The following is a 21,683-nucleotide window of genomic DNA, read 5'->3' as shown; positions in this document are numbered from 1 at the left end:
CGACCTCCCATCGATGAGTCTTGATAGACTTTGTGTTTCTTAAGAATAGAAGTCGCTGGGTACAGCATTTTTCGGCAGGATAGGAAGGGAAAATGTGGTGGTGGAGTACTGCTTATGATAAGGGACGACCTATGTCCTCTAAGAATTGAGACTTTGGAAGGCATTGGCACTAATGACTTTGAAAGTATATGGTGTGAGGTTAGAGGTGGGCAAGACAGGATATTTAGTGGGGTTTTGCTACAGACCCAGGAGTACAGAGGGTGGGCGACCAGGAAATGTTTAGACAGTTGAGTTTGGCAAGTGCAAGAAGAATGATTGTTATGGGAGATTTTAACTACAGTAGTATAAACTGGGGAGAGGAAGATGCATGTAGCAATATGGGAATGGAATTTCTAGAATTCTTGAGGGACAAATGTCTTAGGTAACATGTAATAGAGGGAGCAAGAGGTTCAAGAGTTTTGGATTTGGTTATAGTATCAGAAGACTTGATAATAACTGAGATGACATCTCTCCCACCAATTGGAGAGAGTGACCATATGGTTTTGACTTGGAAAATGAATAGACATGCAGGAGTATCAAAGAGATGGGGAACATATGTGGAATTATAAGGCAGGTGATTATAATAGTCTAAGAAATCAACTTGGGGAAGTTTCATGGAGGGAGGAATTGGAAGGCCGGGATATCATTTCTGCATGGGAAATTATGAAAGAATATTTACTAGCAGATGGTAAGTTGTATACAACGAGTGAACAAGAGGACACAATTTGGAGTAAAGTGGATGACAAACAATATTAAACAGGAATTGCATGTGAAAAAGAGGCTGTGGAAGAGATATAAGGAGACGGGTGAAGAGAAGATGCATGAACAGTATAAGACACAGGCCAGAAGAGTGACTAGTATGGTAAGGAAGATGAAACTGGAATATGAGAGGAGATTAGCCCTAAGATCCAAAGAAAATCCTAGGGAATTTTTTAGATATGTGGCCAGTAGGAGGAGATGACTGTGGAAGAATGATGTTGTGGGATAAAAATGGGAATATAGTGACTGATGCAGAGAACATAGTAGAATTGTTCAATGAACACTTTATTGGAGTATTTCATCCTGGAGGAGTCAGTTTTAATGCTAGAGGTATAGGGCAGGTTCGAGGTTTAGAGGTACAGGAGGCGAGTGTGTTTCAAATACTGAGTACTCCGGATGTCAGAAAAGCTGTGGGACTGGATGGTATTTCATCACGAGTTTTGAGAGAATGTGCCAGTTTGTGTGTCATCAGTAGTTAGTAATATCTTGGAAAAATTAGTGAAGGACCGTATACAGCATTGGGCAGATGAGGGTAATGTTATCTGTGAGAGTCAACATGGATTTGTGAAGGAGCGCTCTTGCTTTAGCAATATGCTAGCCTTTTATGATAAAGTTACAAGAGCATTAGATGAGGGAAAGGCATATACTGCCATTTTTTTAGACTTACGAACACATTTGACAGGATGCCACATGATAAGCTGATATTTAAGTTGCAGCACATGGGTCTGGATGTCAGATTGGTCAACTGGATTCAGATACCTATTGGACAGGATTGGCTGTCCAATAGGTATCAGAAAGTTGTGTATGATGGGGCAGTTTCAAGGAAGCAGAGGGCTACAAGTGGGGTCCCACAGGGCTCAGTACTGGGACCTATATTGTTTACCCTTTATATCAATGACATTGTCAGTGGATTGCAAGGGGATATTCAGTTGTTTGCAGATGATGTGAAGCTGGGAAGGATTATTAGTAATAGTACAGATGTGACAGCCCTACAGTAGGATTTTAATAAGCTAGATAGATGGGCAAATGAATGGAGGTATCAGTTTAATGCAGCAAAATGTCTTGAGGTTTGGGATGGGACATCAATGCGATACTGCATACTCTATGGGAGGAGTTATACTGGAGGAAGTAGAGGAGACAAGAGATCTGGGGTTGATGATTGATAGAAACCTGAAATTTAGGGGACATATTGTAAAGGTGGTGAAGGTAACACAGAGGATTGCTGCAATAATGAGAAGGACACTGACCTGCAGAGATAAAACAGTTATCATTCTGTTGTATAAGACCCCTGATCAGACCACACTTGGACAATTGTTTGCAGGCTTGCTCCCCAGTATTTGAAGGGGATAAATTAACTGTGGAAAGGGTACAAAGGCAGATAACAAAGATGGTTTCAGGACTGTATAATGATAGTTATGAGGATCGGCTGAGGGAATGTGGTCTGCAGAGTTTAGTGGATAGAAGGAAAGGTGATATGATTGAGACTTTTAAACTGTTGAGAGGTGGTTACAGGGTTGACACTGGGGAGTTCTTTCGCTTGGTTGAACAGCAGGAAGGAGTGATGACAAGAGGCCATCCCTGTAAGTTACGAAAGGAAACTGTGAACAAGAGAGTGCGGAGTGGTTTCTTTGCATGGAGGGTCGTTGAACCATGGAATGCATTGCCTGATGGAGTGGTGAAAGTGAGAATGGTCAATGAGTTTAAGGAGTGGTATGATAGACTTTTTGTATCTTAGGGGGGGGCCCCCTCGATGAGTCTTGATAGACTTTGTGTTTCTTAGGAAGGACCTCCCACAATGAGTCTTTTGACTCTATGGAGGCCTGAATAATAATAATAATAATAAAATAAATTGAAACAGTTAGGACTGGATAACAGACTTCTAACTTTTATCAGTGACTGGCTGTCAGGTATTAGAAAGTTGTATATGGTGGTGCAGTATCCCAAAAGAGGAAAGTGTGCCACAGGAGTTAGTTTGGGGACCATTGTTGTTCAAGTTATATATTAATGATATTGGGATGGGGTTAACTAGTGATATGCAGCTGTTTGCATATTATGCAAAATTGGGAAAAGCAATGCAGAGTAATGCAGATGTTATGGCCTTACAGGTTTACGTGAATAGGTTGTATGAATGGGCAGGTAAGTTGAACTATCAGTTCAATGTTGTAAAATGTAAGGTTCTGAAATTTGGTAAGCAGCTATGGTGGGGAAACTTTAAATGGGGTAGAGGAGATGAGAGATCTAGGAGTGATGGTGGACAGGGACCTGAAATTCAGGGGCCACATGACACAAGTTATGAAATTGTCACATTGGATAATGGCAATGATGCAAACAATCCTGATATACAGAAATAATGAGGTTATAATGCTATTGCATAAGGCCTTGATCAGGTCTCATATGGATTATTGTGCACAGATTTGGTCACCGTGTTTTCATGGTGATGAGGATATGTTAAAAAGGGTCCAGAGAAGATAAAAGCAGTCTTTGGAATGTGGAGTATGAGGACAGATTGAGAGAAATGTAAGTTTCAAAGCCTTGTGAATAGAACGAAGAGGGAGGATATGATTGAGACATAAGCTGGTCAGAGTTTGTTATCAGGTTGACATAGAGGAGATTTTTCGTAGAATGGGAGAGGGTGGATAGAACAAGAGGCCATCGGTGGAAATGGCAATGATCAATGGTCAGAAGGGTGTGAGCAGAGAAGCGAGGAGCAAGTTTTTTGTATTGAGAACAGTTGGTGAATGCAATATATTGCCTTTGTGTGTTGTAAATGTACACACATTGAATCAATTTAAGGCATAATTGGAGTGTTGTGTTTGATAGTATGTACCTCCCACGATGAGTCTTTGACCCCATGGAGGTCGGATGTTAATAATAATAGTAATAATAATAATAAAATCTAAGTATACTGCTGTTTCCATTTTTCAATGCATTGTCACCTTGTTATAAAAAGTAATCAGATTACTAAGATACAGTCTTCCTTTAGTGGTTATCATTCTACCATTATCAGTAACCAATATCATGCTTACATAATTAAACATTTTTTTTTTCTATTGGCCATTTATCAAAAAAAAAAAAAAAAAGGACTAGGACTTCTTTTGGTCTCATTTGCTAACTGCTGCTCACTGCTCATACTACTATTCTGTTGCCTCTAACAAGCAAATCATCATCATTACTCACTCTATGCTCCAACTTTATTATTATTATTACATGACACCTCCAAGGAGTGCAAAGACTCATCGAAGGAGGGCACCCACTCTGTAATTCTCCGTCTCCACTACTCAATTTGCTAATTACAGTGAATTGCATCATCTACACCAATAGCAACTACTGCTCACCACCACTAGTATTTTCACAGACAATCACAAACATCCATGTCCATCGTGGGATTTAAACCTGTAACCTTTTGGCTGGAGAGTGGATGTGCTAACTATTAGGCCAACCAGACTGGCACTTATGCCATAGTTTTCCATGAAGTATTCTGTCATATGCCTTTGCAAAGTCCAGCAGTCAGCATGTAATAATTTCCTTTATCCAATTCTTCTGTTAATCTAATTATAAAATGTGAGAAAATTACTGAAGCTGGAGATACCTTTTACATAGCCATGCTGCCCACAATGCAGTATCTTATTCCTATCCCATGCCTTGATTTTACTCATACACATCTTTTCCAATATCATAACCACCAGCCCTAAGATAATGATAAGCAAGTAATGCTTGTGGGTGAAGTATCTTCATGAATTGGCTACTTGTATATTGAGTCTAATGATTTACATCAATTGCTTTAGTATCCCATAATGCAAAGCATACCCTTATGGACATGTACAGTAAGGCAATTGATGTGAACTCATCAGCCTCTGTATACAAGTAGCCCAATAGTGATGATATTTCATGCACAAACATTGTTTGCTTACACTTGGATAAAAGAACAAACCAAGAATGTAATTTCTTGGTATCTTTAATTAATACTATAATCAAGTGAAAAAACTTTAAATATCTTTCTCTAATCCATACTATTTTAATAATAAAGTGTGACAGCTTTTGACTACTTGTATATGTGAAATATATCACTTCTGCATTACTTCAAGGTTGGTATCTCTTTTGATCTTGCTCTCACTGATGTGGCTTTTGCTACAGGTGTGAGAAGTCCACTGAAGTGGTCTTGTGGATCCTTTTCCATGGTATATGACTGGCTCTGCTTGCTGGTAGAGTGGACCTGCCACTGGATAAAGCTAATGCTGAGGGTTCTGCAAGGTGAGCCTGTCACTGAGTAGACCAATGCTGGGTAATCATTTCCAGCAGGCTGTGCATGATGGAGCAGTGTCTCAAAAAAGAACGGTAACCAGTTGCGTGCCCCCATGGTTCTGTACTTAGGCCCCTGCTGTTTAACTTGTTTGTAAACGATATATCATGTGGACTAACTAATGGGGGATCTTCAGTTATTTGCTGATGATGCAAAGTTGAAAGGAATTATAAGTAGCACTGCTAATGTTAATTCCCTTCAGGAAGATTTGAATAGACTTATACTTGGACAAACGACTGGGTTAGGGAAGAATTATAAGTAGCACTACTGATGAATCCCTTCAGGAAGATTTGAATAAACTTTTTACTTGGACAAAAGAGTGGGGTTATAGTTTTAATATCAGTAAGTGCAAAGTGTTGCATTTTTGAGTGCGGAAATATAAGGCTGTGTACTATATCGATGGTGCCATACTGCAGGAAGTGGATGGGATTAGAGATTTGGGAGTGACGGTTGACAGTAGACTGAAGTTTAAAGGGCATATTGCTAGTGTTGCAAAAGGCTGCACATCGTAGTGCTGCTATGATAAGAAATACTCTAGCATGTGGGATAAGAAAGTGGTTGTGCCACTGAATAAGGCACTGGTCTGACTACACTTGGGTTATTGTGCTCAGATCTGGTCACCTGGTTTTCAATGTGATGTGGAGACATTGGAGAGGGTCCAGAGATGATTGATTAAGACAATATCAGGAATTTGGAATGCAGGCTATGGAGAGAGGTTGAAGAAATATGGATTGCAGAGTTTGGTGGATAGGAAGAAGAGAGATGATATGATAGAGACGTTTACATTAGTGAGAGGATTTTATCAGATTAATCCAGAGGGGAAGAACCAGAGGTCATTCCTGGAAGTTATGTAAAAGTGTGGTGAAGAAGGGTGTGAGGAGTAGATTTTTTACATGGAGAATTGTCAGTGAATGGAATGCATTACCAGAATGTGTTGTTAATGCAAGGAGTGTTAAGGACTTTAAGATTCTATAGGATAAATATATTGTCATTGGATGAACCTCCCATGAGTCTGTCTACTCCATGGAGGGTGTAATAATAATAATAATGAGTTAAATGATCCTTTGAGTCACTCACTGTTAGGTGATCTGAGCGATCGCCTGAGTTTTGGAGAAGTATCACCACACTTTAGCTCAATAAAGGTTGAAACCAGTCTGGGGTGTGGCTCTTCCCATAATGCATAGCATTCTATATATCCATAAGGGTGTAGAGTGGTATGGATTATTATTATTATTATTATTATTATACAGGCATCTCATAGAGTCAGAAGCCTCCTCATGGTAGATCCATTTATTCACACACTAGTCATCATTCACACAATACCTATCATACTTCTCCTTAAACTCATTCACACAATACCTATCATACTTCTCCTTAAACTCATTCACTGATGAAGGGCCCACAACCACCTCTGGCAATCCATTCAGTACCACCACATTCATCCAGGCAAAAAAAACCTAGTCCTAACACCCTTGATAATCACACTCTTATACATCTTCCACTGGTTATCTCTTGTTCTCTCCCTTCTTGTCATGTACTGAAAAACATTGTCAACATCAATCCTATAAAAACCCCTTTAATAAAATACTTCTCTTCTGTCTCTTCTTTTTCGTCTATCAACTTTCAGACTGTCAATCTATTCTCATAGAGAGCATTCCACAGACCTGCTACAATTTTGTCACTTGCTTCTAGATCCTCTCCACAACTTCTTCATCGCTATGGAATCCAGGAGTCCAGATGTGGCCTTATATAGGGGAACAATTACCTCTATCCCTGCTTGTCAGTATGTTCTTCAACAACCACATAATCTAATGTCTTGTTTTGGTTACCTTTGCAATATGCCTTCTAAACTTCAATTCCCTGTCCACAATCACATCCAGTTTCCTGGCCTCATCAGTTTCCTGAAGTTCAGTTCCATTATAGGATACTAAGGCAATTAATGTGACATCATTAGCCTCTATATACAAGTAGACCAGTCAAGTACTTCATTCACAACATTATTTGCTTACTCTTGGATTAAGCTAAGAATATAATTTCTTGGCATTCTTAATTTATAGAACCAAGTGAAAAACACTTTCAATGTCTCTCTAATCCAGAGTATTTTAATAATAAGGTATGACACCTTTTGATAACTTATATTAACTTGTACTAACACATAAACCAAACGAACTTATTTGCCAACCCAACATATGTAAAATATATGATTTCTGCAGTACTTCAACTAGGGTATCTGCTCTGGGTCCCAGTGATGTGTTTTTGTGCTGAATTGGTTTCCACGGAGGTGGGGCCACTGAAGTGGATGTTTTTCCCAGGGATATGGGTGGTTATGCTCGGTGGTGGGGTGAGCCTGCCATTGGATAGTGCCTCAGCAACTGCTGAGGGCTCTTCTCAGTAAATGATCTTTCGGGCCATTTACTGAGTTCAGAGTGATCTGGGTGATCTGATTTTTTGAAGAATTACTTATATAGTAGGCGTGTTTGCTTCCTGTGGAGTAGAGAGGCTATGCTCAGTGCTGAGTTTTTGCCTGTCACTAAGTGTATCCACTGCTGAATTTCTTGTCCTGGAGTCATTCATGTCAGTAGTGATGAGTTTAGGGTGATCCTTTAGGATAATGTATGAGATTTAGAGTGATTTTGCAGATTACTCAGAGTTTTTGGAGAGGTATCCATGCACTTTAACATACTTTAATAAAGGTCAGTTTGGGTAGTGGACATTCCCATAATACATAGCACTATACATCCATAAGAATGTGTGCTTTGCATTATGGGATACAGTGGCAATTGATGTGAAGTCATTAGCCTCTACATACAAGTAGCTCAGTCATGAAAATAATTCACACACAAATTTTGTTTCCTTGCATCTTTAATTTATAATATAACCAAGTGAAAAAACTTTCACAATTGTGCTGTACTTTCCCATAGGGCCCTCATGGCCATTGTAACATCATCATTATACGAGGATGGTCTGAAAAGTTCTCAGCCTAACAATGAAAAAATGAATTTATAATTTCAAAATTATTTTTATTTTAGATATATATATTTCTATATATTCCTATTATAGATATATATATTTCCCTATAGGGCTTCAGCCACTTTCAACATAATGACTAATACATTTATTCTAGCGATGCTCCAGCGCTGTTAATCCCGTTCTCTGTAGTGGTTCTCATTAAGATCCGCAAAATACCCCTCTACAGCTGCAATCACCTCTCTATTCAAAGAGAAACGCTGACCAGCGAGGAAGAGTTTTAGTTTTGAGAAGAGATAGAAGTCAGAGGGAGCCAAATCTGGGGAATATGTGGATGTTCCTACAATTTATAGTGCAGATCCCTTAATTTTCCCATTGCCAAAACACCTTTGTGGGCAGGTGCATTGTCCTGATGAAAGATGATTTTTTTCTTCTGCAAACCTGGTCTTTTCTCATAAATTTTTTCTCCTTCTGGTGTGGTTAAAAGATCAGAATAACATTCCCTAGTTATTGTTTTACCCTTTTCAAGATAATTAATAAACAAAATGCCTTTAGCAGCCCAAAACACCAATGCCATGACCTTTCCTGCTCATGCAACCGATTTTGTCTTCTTTGGTGCTGAACAACCGGCTTCTGTCCACTGTTTTGACTGCTGATTGGATTCTGGTGTGTAATGGTGAATCCAAGTCTCATCCATAACAAATCAACGCACAAAATCAACTTTATTCCTGTTAAAATGCTCCAAGCACTGTTCAGAGATTTTCATGCGAGTGCGTTTTTGATCTGCTGTGAGCAAGGACGTCACCCATCTTGCACAAAGCTTTTTCATTTGCAATTCTTCGTGCAAAATATATCCTACACATTCTTTTGAAATGTCTATAGTCTCAGCAATTTTACTCGCATTGACTTGCCTGTCATCCAATACTATATCGTGCACTTGATCAATGATTTTTGGTGTTGTTACACTTTTTGGACGTCCTTCACGTGGATCATCTTCAAGGCTGGTATGGCTATGTTTAAACTCGGCAGCCCATTTCTTAATTGTCAAAAATGAAGGAGAAGAGTGCTCATAAACTTTTATGAACTTGGAATGAATTTCTTTTGGTGTTAAACCTTCTTTTACAAAGAATTTTATAATCACACAATACTTAATTTTATCCATTTCAAGGGATAGATACAGACAACACTTTTGCTTCAGACAGCTATAGAAAACAAACTACTTGATAGAATGACTTGCAGTTTCACACGGATGCTTATGACAAGTGTACCAACTTAGAAAAAAAATCTTGCCAATAGTGTTCCCATCTATGGTGAAAAACTTTTCAGTCCACTCTCGTACATTAATTAACATAACCACCTTATATAATTAAAATTAAGTTATTATTATTTATTTTAACTTGATCTAGGAACCAATCAGTTGGTCAACTGTATTGGCATTATATAGTTTATGAGGTGGAGCACATTATATAAATATAAATATAAATATGCTAATGCCTATTAGAGATATATATATTTCCCTATAGGGCTTCAACCACTACTATAAGGGAATAATCTTTGATTGGCTATAAGTGGAAGTTAAACTGCCCCATGAGTCATTCACATATTAACAGCTCAAAAAAAAACAAGAAAAATAATAAATCAGTTAATGCCTTTTATTATCCTATAGGGAGTAAGTGAGGCCATGTTGCCCTAGTTGTAATAACTATCTCTATGTATTTCTAAGCGTTTTGTGACCTTTTAATAGTACAAAAAATAATTCAAGTCCAAATATTGTTTAAGGCTTTTCGATTAAATCTTTACCAAAATGATAAATAATTGTCTTCAGAAAACAAATTTTCACTGTTCACTTGTGCACTTGCAAATTACTTATTAAATTCACCTGTAACTACAGCTGAATTATTCAGATTAAGCATGACCAACCCTGTGGTTTTTCTAGTTTAATTTATTTGCATTAGTTTATTCCTTTATATGTATGAGAATATTTAACTGACTGTAAATTAAATTTTGTTATTTTAATTAATAAAATTAGTTAATTGTCAATCATTTTAATGACTGTAGTGCAATTAAAAGAATAATGGACATTGCACCCTTTGAATTGAAATTCAAAGATTTGAATCCTTTGATTTGAAAATTTCTTCAGTTTGATTCTCGTCATGATGAGAGTAATCTTTATATGGGCATTTTCAATTGAAGTTCAGTTAGCTGATCTCATATGGAAGTTGCAAGGTTGCTTCTCCTGAAAATTCAGGTTATTCATCCTGGCATTACAAGCAAATCGGCCATTTGAATACGCATAAGATTTACAGACAAAAACTGTTCTGGTGGTGATGGACAATAGATAGCATCACATGAGTTGGGGGATTAAGTAGGGGAGATGGTCAGTTGTGTGTAGTGGAATAGTATGCCCTCTTGCAATGTCTCTTTGAACTCCCTGGCAGTGTCACATAATAATAATATTAATAACAATAATTATTATTATAAAGTTTGTAATTGCTATAAATGTGTAAGCACTATGATTTATTCATAATTCTTTTTAATCTTTTTATATTTTGTATCTGATTACAGCTAGGTCCTGTGGTCACCCAGGTACTGTAGCAAACAGTCAGAGAATGGGATCCCTTTTCACTTTTCCAAACAGCATCCAGTACATTTGCCATGAAGGATACAAACTTATTGGTTCATCCCAGCGGTTTTGCACTGCATCTGGGTCATGGACTGGTAGCCTTCCTCAGTGCAAAAGTAAGTCATTTTTACTTTTATTTCTAGTTAATTAATTTTACTGGTATAATAAATTTTTGCTGGAATAATAGCATAATAATAATATGATGCTATTATTAAAAATAAATAATCCTTGGTCTTGTGTGTAGATAGTGTCATTGTGTGTTGATGGAGGATTAAGTAGTTAAGACAGTGAACTGTATGCCACTGTCTGCACCACTCACATAATAGTGTCACATAAAAATAATAATATATCAAAATTATAGCCAAAGAACAATAATAGCAACATTTTACTGGAATACTAGCAATAGAAGTAGCAAATTGAAAATGGGTGAGTGCTGTGACATATAGTTATGAGGTAGCATTTTAAAGGTAAGGGAGAACAGGCAAGAGATGTTGATGAATTTGACCTTAGATGATGGAGAAGAGGAAGATGTTCTGATGGGTGTGTGCAGAGAGAAATAGAGAAAGGAAATGGTAGGCATGAAGGCAGTGAGGAGAGTGAATGAAGATATTAAGAGACTTCAGAGATTAATTAGTGCAGAGGAGAAAAAGAAAATGAGTAAAAGAAGGGAATGAGAGTAAGAATAAGAAGAAGAAGAAGAAGATGTAAAAAGAATTGGAGAGACCTCAGAGATTAATTAGTGCAGAGGAGAACAAGAATATGAGTAAAAGAAAGGAATGAGAGTAAGAGCAAGAAGGAGAAGATGTAAAAAGAATTGGAGAGACAAAGAAAGAGAGTATGAGAGAAAGGCAGGAAAGTGGAAGAGAAATGAAAGAGAGAAAGTAGAAAGAGTTAGGGATACTACTGAGAGAAGAATGAATGGTGCTGTGAGAGACATGATGTCTGGAGATTCGATGATTTGGGGTAGTCTGTACAAATTATTCGCTCAATAATTACCATACTTCTCCATGAGCTTATTTCCCAATGAAGCACTCACAATTGCCTCTGGAAGCCCATTCCACTCATTCATCATCCTCCAGACAAAAATTCTATTCTCATACCTTTGTTTACCATAATCTTAAACAATTTCCAGAGATTAACCACTTCTTTCTTCACTTCTGCCATGTTTTCTAAGTCATTCTTACAAAAATCCATTATTCTATCATATCCTCTCATTTTTCTACCTCTCAACTAGCCTTTGTAACTCATAAACGTTCGATCTGTTCTCATAGGGAGCATTCCACAGAGCTCAAATAATCTTGTCACCACTCACTCTGGATTCTCTCCACAATCTCATCATCCCCAAAAATCAAATGTGGTCATATTAAAGCCTTATAAAGATGAATAATAATGACCTCTTTGTTCCTGTTCATCAGTGTTATCAAGCAGATGATAAAGAACCTTTTTTTAATATGTGGCTGCATGGCAGAGAACAAGGAGATTATGCCTGGAGGTTGTGCAAAGTTAGCCAGAAGGTGAGAACTAGATTTTGTGTGTGTGTGTGTGTGTGTGTGTGTGTTGAGAATGAATAAGTGGAATGGACTGCCAGAGGGGTGTGTGTGTGTGTGTGTGTGTGTGTGTGTGTGTGTGTGTGTGTGTGTGTGTGTGTGTGTGTGTTGAGAATGAATAAGTGGAATGGACTGCCAGAGGTAGTCATTAGTGCTCTGTCAGTAAACAAGTTTAAGTAGATGTATGATATATTGTGGCAAGTGTGGACCTCCTACAATGACTTTTCAGAGTTCATGAAAATTCGCATGTAATATTAATAACGATAATAATACTGATTAACTTTCAGATAAGAATGTTCTAATGGTTAGTCTTTGTTAGTGCATTGTTAGCAATAATGCTAGTATGGACAATAAGAAGTTGTTATATCGTTGAGGCCAATAGTTTACACAAGGACAAAATTCAAAATTGAAAAATTACAGAAGCTGTAAGAGATTAGCAAGGGTTGAAAACAGAAAGAAGCAAGTAATAACAAAGACTGAGTGAACAAACAAGAAAAACAAGTTAAGGAGAATATTATGTATGGAGACTCAATAATAAGGGGTGTACTTAATGAAAGTGTGACAAAATTATGTTTCTCTGGTGCAAAGTCACGATATTAGTCACACCATCCAGATTCAAAAAGGTAAGTAAAAGGAAATGATTGTCTTGGTTGACACAAGAGATTGGAGAGGCAAGAATTATTCTGTGAGGGAGGATGTAAAGGAGTTGTAGAAGAGGCAAAACTATGATAGATACAAACTGAAGAGGAGGGCATTGCTAGCTAATGAATCTATACATAGGTTGTGCAGAAGGATTTGTGGATCGGTTGCTGTGTTTAATGGAAAGAAAGATTTGTATAATGTTGATGGACTGCATCTAAATGTTTTCGTATTAGGTGTCTAGAGAGAGAGAGATTTGTTCCCCGAGCATGCTGAAGCACAAATTCAAGAAAACTTCAACAGTTAGGGTGGAAATAGGTGAGTTAAGGCACTCATGAGGCGAGTGAGTGTGACAATGACCATGTGCAGTCTAGTCTCTCAAGCAAAAATATGAACAGGCTAGTCAAATCGGGAAGTAAAGGTGGGGGGTGGTAGGGAGGAAAAAGGGATGCTGCAGTTTCTATATACTAATAAGAAGTATCAGGAATAAGAGGGAGGAATTTTTGGAATTGGTTGGTGCAACCTTGCCAAAAATTATTGGCATTAGTGAGACTTACCTATCAGATGATGTAGTTACGGGGATAGAGTGTGAAGGGTTTGGTATTTTCAGGGAAGACAGAGAAGATAGGTAGGGGGAGGGATACTGCTGGTGATAGTGGATGCAGCCAAAAGAATAGGAAATAAGCTGGAGGGTGGCTGTTCATTTGCAGCAGTCTGGTGTGGCCAGTAAGACAAAATATACAGATGGTTGTTTGTCGCTATAGGCCAGGGAGTTCCACAGATGATCTGAAAACATGCATTGCCAAATTAATAATGAACTGATTAAATATCAACCTGATTGAGGGAACTAGGGGTGTGAGAGTATTGAACATGGTCATAGGAACAGAAGAGATATCCATACCCAAGGTGGCCACATTGCTCGAATTGGTGAAAATTACCATGCAGTTTTGACTTTGGAGATTGTAAGACATGCAAGATATTCTATAGAGAAGGGGTATATGTGAAACTACAGGTAGGTGATTATGACAAGCTTAGAAAGAAACTTGAATCCGTGCCATGGCATAAAACACTGCAAGGTAATGATGGTAGTAGTGCATGGGAGACAGTTAAGGGTTATCTAGAGGAAGCAATATTTAATTGTATATCTAAGGTGAGAGAGAGTTAATCAGGTAGGAGTTAGACGGATAACTAATATCATTAAGCATGAGCTGCAGAAGAAGAAGAAAATCCTGTGGAGGGTATAGTAAACTAGATGTTAATAAGGCTGTGGGACTTGATAATATATCACCACGTATTCTGAAAGAATGTGCCAGGGAGTTGGCACCTGCCTTGACATATATTTTTAATATGAGTCTTGCACTCGTTCAAGTTCCTAAGGAGTGGAAGGAGGGCAAGATTGTGCCACTTCATAAAGGAGCTGATCGAACTCAAGAATCAAACTATAGGCCTATCTGTGTGTCAGGTGTTGTGGTTAGTTGTTGGAGAAGCTTGTGAGAACTAGGATCCAGAGTTGGGTTGATAACAATGGTATTATCTTTGATGAACAACATGGATTTGCTAAAGGGAGGTCATGTTTTAGTAATCTGCTTACTTATTACAATGAAGTGACTGCTTCCTTGGACAGAGGAAAAGTATACACACAGTAATATACTTGGATTTGGCAAAGGCTTTTGATAGAGTACCTCATGATAGGTTGACAGTTAAACTAGAGCAGATGGGGTTGGATATTAGATTGGTGCACTGGATTGGAGACTGATTATCTGATAGGTATCAACAAGTTGTGTATAGGGGAGCGATATCCAGGAAAAGGAAAGTCACTAGTGGAGTGCCTCAAGGGTCTGTTTTAGGTCTATTACTGTTTAACTTGTATATTAATGATATAGGTTAAGATTTAGATGGAGATATTCAGTTGTTTGCAGATGATGCAAAGTTGGGACGAACCATGAAGTGTAGTGAAGATGTTATGACCTTACAGGAAGACTTGAATAGATTGAGTGATTGGGCATGGAAATGGGGATGTGAGTTCAATGTTGCAAAATGTAAGGTTTTAAAATTTGGAAAACAAAGATGAGATGCAGAATTTATGCTTGGTGAGAATATATTGTTGGAGATAGAGGAAATAAGAGATCTGGGGGTGATAATGGATAAGGATCTAAAATTTAGGGGACACATCGCCAAAATTGTGAAGACAACATGAAGGCTTCTGGGAATGATGCGGAGGACACTGACGTGTAGAAGTAGGGAGATTCTTGTTCCATTGTATAAGGCTTTGATTAGGCCACACATGGACAATTGTGCCCAGATTTGGTCACCGGGTTTTCAGAAGGATGAAGAGATGTTGGAAAGGGTCCAAAGGAGACTGACTAAGGTAGTTTCTGACCTCTGGAATGTCGAGTATGAGCAAAGATTGAGAAGATGTTATTTGCAGAGTCTGGTGGACAGGAGGAAGAGGGGAGATATGATACAGACCTACAAGTTGGTAAGGGGTTGTTATAGGATCAGTGCTGGAGAAATTTTAAAGAGCATAGAGGGAGATCAGGGGAGAACCAGAGGTCATCCCTGGAAACTGTATAAAGAGGGTATGAGTAGAGGAGTGAGAGGCAGGTTTTTTTTCTTGCAGAATTGTGAACGATTGGAATGCCTTGCCCAAGAATGTGGTGTCTGCAAAGAGTTTGAATGTGTTTAAAACACGGTATGATGAGCTGTGTGTGTGACAAAAGGACCTCCCAGATGAGTCTTTGACTCCATGTGGTCTTGGGGTGGTAATAATAATAATAATAATAATAATAATAATAATAATAATAATACATCAAGAAAAAGGTGACTGGTAAACTCATGAACATTACAAGGCTCAGGCAAGAAAGGTGACCAGCATGGCAAGGAAGGCAAAATCAGATTATGAGCAATTATGATTTAGGAGATCCAGGTGAATGGGGAAATATTGATGAAAAATTACGAGTTGTTTTAATTGAAATGGGGCCTGTTCAAAAGAAAAATATAAAATATCACAGAGATACATATGATCGTAAATTTGGCAACTCATATTATAATAGAAAAATGGAAAACGGGGAGCTCGTGCCAAGGACATGGCTCATTTATTCCAAAACTTTAAATTCTGTTTTTTGCTTTTGTTGCAAATTTTTCGCACCTACTGAATCAAGTAGTCTTTTAGAAGGTTATAACAATTGGAGAAATGCAAGTACAACTTTGCATAGACATGAAACTAGTTTAACTCACATGAAAATTTCTTAAAATGGAAGGAACTTGATAAAAATTTAAAAAACAAAACAACTATTGATTGCCAGACTCAAAGCATGAATGAAATGGAAAAGAAACATTGGACGAGTGTTTTAGAATGCTTGATTGAAATTATAAAATTCCTTGGTAGCCAAAATTTAGCTTTTTGTGGATCATCTGATAAATTATATGAAAGGAATAACGGCAATTTTTTAAAATCAGTCGAACTGTTTGCGAAGTTTGATTTCGTTATGGAAAATCATATTGAAAGGGCCCTAGAATGAAATAATAGTTTCCAATGAAATATTGGAAACTTTAAGAATGCAATCAGGGATACAATTTTATTATCAATTCGAAAATCTAAATATTATTCCATAATTTTAGGCTGCACACCTGATGTAAGTAAAACAGAACAAATGACCATAATTATTCGCTTTGTTTCCTGTGACAATGGAATTCTCAAGATCAGGAAACATTTTAGGTTTTGCAGATATATCAGATTCCACAGGACGTGGTTTATGTGCAACAATAATGGTACAACTGGAAAAATCTAACATTCCCATTGAAGACATGCGAGGTCAAGGATATGACAATGGGGCAAATATGAAAGGGAAAAAATATGGGCTCCAAAATTTGCTTTTGAACAAAAATCCTCGAGCTTTTTACAATCCATGTGCTGCTCATACTCTAAATTAGTTTCTTTGCAATTATTCAAGAAATATACAATTTCTTTTCATTCTCTTACAAACGTTGGGCAATCCTTTTAAAGTTTGTAAAAAAATTAACATTGAAACAGCCATCAGAAACGTGATGGGAAAGTAAAATGCAATCCACCCTCTATGATATCAGTTAGGAGAAATTTACGATGAACTTTTTGAAATTTTAAATAATGAAAATTTTAATAAAGAAACTCAGCATGAAGAACAAACATTATGTGCTTAAATAAAGGACTACAAATTTGTTTGCTTGCTCTCTTATAACTTGGCATGATTTACTTAACAGAATAAACCCTGCAAGCAAATTGCTTCAAGACAAAAATATGAACATTACACTTGCTTTAGAATGTATTGTAAACTTAAAAATATTCTTACAAGAGTATCGATCAGATACAAATTTAAAAGAAGTTCTAAAAACTTCACTCAGTTCTAAAAAGAACTGAGTGAAGAGGTGGATGGAGAACAAGAATTTAAAACTGGTATGGAAGTTCGACGACGAAAGAAGACACAACAATTTGACTATGACCATCATGACGAAATGCCACAATCTCCAGAAGATAAATTTAGAGTGAATGTGTTTTATACACTTCTAGGCGTTGCAATGTGTTCATTAATAGAATGTTTTGAACAACTAAAAAGATATTATGATAATTTCAATTTCTTGTATAGATTACTACAAATTAATAACGAAGATTTACGAAAAAATTGTGATGATTTAGAGATTCTCTTTAAGGACGGCGACAATAAAGACGTAAATGCAATAGAACTATATGACGAGTTATGTGCTTTCCGGGATATTTTTCGGAAGGATAATTTAAATATTCAAAACCCATTTGATATTCTTAATTTTATTGTGTCCAATAATTTATCTTTCCCTAACTTTTCAATTGCTTTAAGAATACTATTCACCTTACCTGTTAGTGTAGCGAGCGGTGAATGTACCTTTTCCAAATTGATTAAAACTTACTTAAGAACAAGTATGTCACAAAAAAAGGCTTGTTAGTTTGGCGTTCATAGCTATTGAAAATGATATATGTGAGGAATTAGATGTTAAGACCGTTATTTCTAATTTTGTGAATATGAAATAAAAAACCCTAAAATTTTAATAAAATAAATTTCAAGTATATTTATGTAATTTAATTTATTTTCTGTTATTCTGTAAAGATGTTATTTTTTGAATACTTATATTAATGTTCTAATTATTTCTGAGGGGGATGCTTAAGGGTCAAAGCTGTATAACTGAGATGAGACCTCCACATCGCCTTTAAAAGAATGCAGAGAACCGACCAGGGCTTCTGACCTAATGTCCAAACCTTACCTTCTCGTGCTGCACCCTGTTGGGTATCTGGATAGTGAACACACGAGAATGGTCTGGCAATTTGGGATTTAGCCGACCAAATTGTAATTCTTATTGGCTTAAACCAAATTATAAAATGATGGTACAACATGACAAAATTTCATGCCGGCTGGGGCGTCGCCCGGTTAAACAAGGCCCCCGTTGTTTTCACCAGGGAACCAGGGTGAACAGCGAAAAGTCAGCCACTGGAACAAATCTGAAAAAAAAACCCCAACTCAACATCACCAGAGTTAAAGATTGGTACTATCAACATAAGAAGCCTGAATGGCAATGAAATGGAGCTAGCTGAAGAATTAGATAAGTACCAGATTGACATAATAGAAATGACTGAAACAAAAAAGGCAAAAATTGGTGAGATCTTTCTGAGCAATAAATACAAAATACTATATTCAGGCAATGACAATCAAGGAACAGAAGGAGTAGCCATTGTATTCAACACTAAATACGAGGCTAATCTTCTTGAATGGCAGGCAGTCTCAAGTAGAGTGATGTGGGCAAATATCAGAATGGGGAACTGGACAATGAGACTTATTTGTGGTTATGGTCCTACGGAAGGTTCTACTAAGGTAGAAGTGAAGGAATTTTTTAATGCTTTAGAGAAAGAATCTGACACAATGAAAAAGGAAAAGTTTGTCCTTGTTGGGGATCTAAATAGCAGAGTAGGAAATGATTGTCAGACATACAAAAATATATTGGGAAAATTTGGAGAAAAGAGTAAAGCTAATAATAATGGCAAATATTTGTTGGATTTTTGTTCAGGACATGGACTGGTTATTACTAACACAATGTTCCAACATAAAAATGTACACAAATTCACATGGAGAGAAGAGGCAAGAAATAAGAAAAGTCTGATTGACTATGTTATTGTTGATAGTGATGCTTTCTCCCTTGTGCAGGACACCAGAGTGTACAGAGGATTTGAAATTGGAAGTGATCGCTATTTAGACTTGAGCAGGATAAAATTGTTCATATTGAAAAGAATAACATGTAAGAAAGATTTAAAGTGAATAAAAGTTGAGCAGCTCTCAGATGTGAACTGTAGACTAAAATACACAAAGATTATTGAAGAAAAAATTAAAGAGTTTGAGAACAGGAACCAAACTTCAGAGATTCAGTGGCAAGCCTTGAAGAAAACCCTGATTGATTCAGCCAGAGAGGCATGTAGTGAGGATGTCTGCAAGGATAGAAAAATTGGAACTCCATGGAGGACACAAGAAGTTAAATAAGAAGTGAAGGAAAAGAAGAAAGTATATCAAAAGTTCCTGGTAAATAAATCAGTTTGTGCTCTTAGAGAATACAGAGACAAATGTTAGAAAGCTAAACACTGTGTAAAACTAGCTAAACAAAAGTCATGGGAAGACTTTGGCAAGAACATAGAAAATAAATATCAAGAAGGTGGCAAAATATTTTGGAGGTTATTGAAGAAGCTTAGAAATGGAGTAAAAAGTACTGTAAAAGGAGTTAGAGATGATAAAGGTGACATGAAAATGGGAGAAAAAGATATCCTTGAAGTGTGGAGTAATTATTTTGAAAAACTGCTAAATGAAACAAGCAGTGATAGCACAGTGGTAAAAAACACTCAACAGGCATACAGTCAGGAATACATATCCATACTTGAAGTAGAAAAAGCCATCAAAGTCTTAAAATGTGGAATGGCAGCAGGAGTAGATGATATTTGACCAGAAATGCTGAAGTATGGTGGTATAAAAGTCTTGCAGTGGCTGCACTGCGTAGTTCAGAAAGCCTGGGCAGAGGGACGAATTCCCGATGATTGGAGTAGAGCTCTCATAGTACCCATATATAAAAAGAGAAATAAAACTGAATGTGAGAATTACAGAGATATTTCTCTACTGAGTGTTCCTGGTAAGATCTATGGAAGTATACTTGAGAAACGGTTGAGAAGAATTGTGGAAGAAAAGCTTGGTGAAGAACAAGCTGGATTCAGGCCGAATAGAGGCTTACATGATCAGATCTTCGCTTTACGACAAATAGTGGAGAAATCATGGGAATATAACAAAGATCGCTATTTGAGTTTTGTAGATCTGGAAAAGGCATATGATAAGGTGCCAAGAGAGAAGCTATTCAATACGCTACAGTTATATGGTGTCAATGGAGCATTATATCAAACAATACTTAGTCTTTATTTGAGTTGTAAGTTGGCAGTTAGAATTGAAGGAAGTACAGGAAGATGGTTTAATGTTAAATCTGGTGTGAGACAAGGATGTACATTATCCCCTCTGTTATTCATTATCTATATGGATCACATTATGAAGGAAAGTGGTATTAAACATGATATCAAAATTGGAGATGTTAATGTCAGCTCTTTGCTTTATGCGGACGATGTTATACTTATCAATATATCCACTACGAGTCTGCAAGGTTCCTTGACTAAATTGAATAACTGTTGTAATAGATATGGTATGACGGTCAGCAATAAAAAGACTAAGACAATGAAAATAGGCAGAATCGTTGAAAATGTCAACTGCATTGTGAATGGAGAACCTGTGAAACAAATAAAACATTTCACCTACTTAGGCACGATTTTTAGTGAAGATGGTAAATTAAATATGGAAATAGACAACAGAATCCATAAAGCTGGTATAGTAGGAAGTCAATTGAATAAATTCATATGGAATAAGGGAAAAATTAGTCAAAACACTAAATTAGCTTTAACAGTGTTCAAACCAGTTTTAACTTATGGATCTGAGAGCTGGGTCAGAAGTAAAACACTTGACCAAAGACTGATATGAGAGTCCTGAGAAAGATTTGAGGCATGAACAGAAGGCATCAATGGCAATATCATATTAAAAATGAGGATATTAGGAAACAACTTGACATTGTCGGCATCCAGGAATGCATTAGCAGAGCTAATCTCAGGTGGTATGGTCATTTAAATAAAATGAGCAAGGAAAGAATGGCAAAACAAGTGTTCTCTGCCAGATTGGCAGGAAAATGACCCAGAGGAAGACCAAGATATAGGTGGTTTAATAGGGTACAAAGTGCCTTAGACGACAGAAATATAAGATCTGATAATATATGTGTCTTGACAAGTAACTGACTGATCTGGAGAAAAATTGTAGATAGGAAGTTAGTAATGATGTAAATTTTTCATGTAGTACTATCATATCCTGTACACCCCTCGAGAGTACATGGCAGGAATTTGATGATGATGATTATTTCTGAATTCTTTTCTTATTTTCTCATCTATCTTGTGTTTCTTTTATTTTCCTAAAAGATAGTTACACTTATAAAAATTATTAAAAAATTTTTACAAGTTTCTGACAATTTAGTAACTTGTAAAATGCAAGAATGTTTTAAACTTTAGTTCAAATAAATTTTAACTTTAATTAAAATTAATTTTAATTTTGTTAGCGATTCGAGTCAGTGAGAATGCTATAATCCTTGTATTATTATATTCAACGATTAAAGTGAAGTGGCTTTATCAAAATTTGCTTTAACTTTTGAGAATTTTTTGAATTTTTAGTGAACCAATATGTGG

General features: G+C 36.8%; 1 protein-coding gene across 2 annotated transcripts in view; it reads left to right on the top strand.

Moving 5' to 3' along the window:
• The window catches only part of LOC150098729 (complement factor H-like), a 601,741-nt gene that overhangs the window by 36,970 nt on the left and 543,088 nt on the right, over window positions 1-21,683 (top strand). For both annotated transcript variants that reach the window (XM_090405340.1, XM_090405339.1), the window contains exon 3: window positions 10,631-10,804. In XM_090405340.1, the coding sequence (XP_090261466.1) occupies window positions 10,631-10,804 (174 nt within the window). The remainder of the gene's footprint in view (window positions 1-10,630; window positions 10,805-21,683) is intronic.

The sequence above is a fragment of the Typopeltis vanoorti genome, chromosome 15 (assembly GCF_054136105.1).
Source record: "Typopeltis vanoorti isolate ZY-2024b chromosome 15, IOZ_Tvanoo_1.0, whole genome shotgun sequence".
Classification (NCBI taxonomy): Eukaryota; Metazoa; Arthropoda; class Arachnida; order Uropygi; family Thelyphonidae; genus Typopeltis; species Typopeltis vanoorti.
The sequence above is the reverse complement of the archived record's forward strand: the minus strand, read 5'-3'. Positions and strand labels throughout refer to the sequence as shown.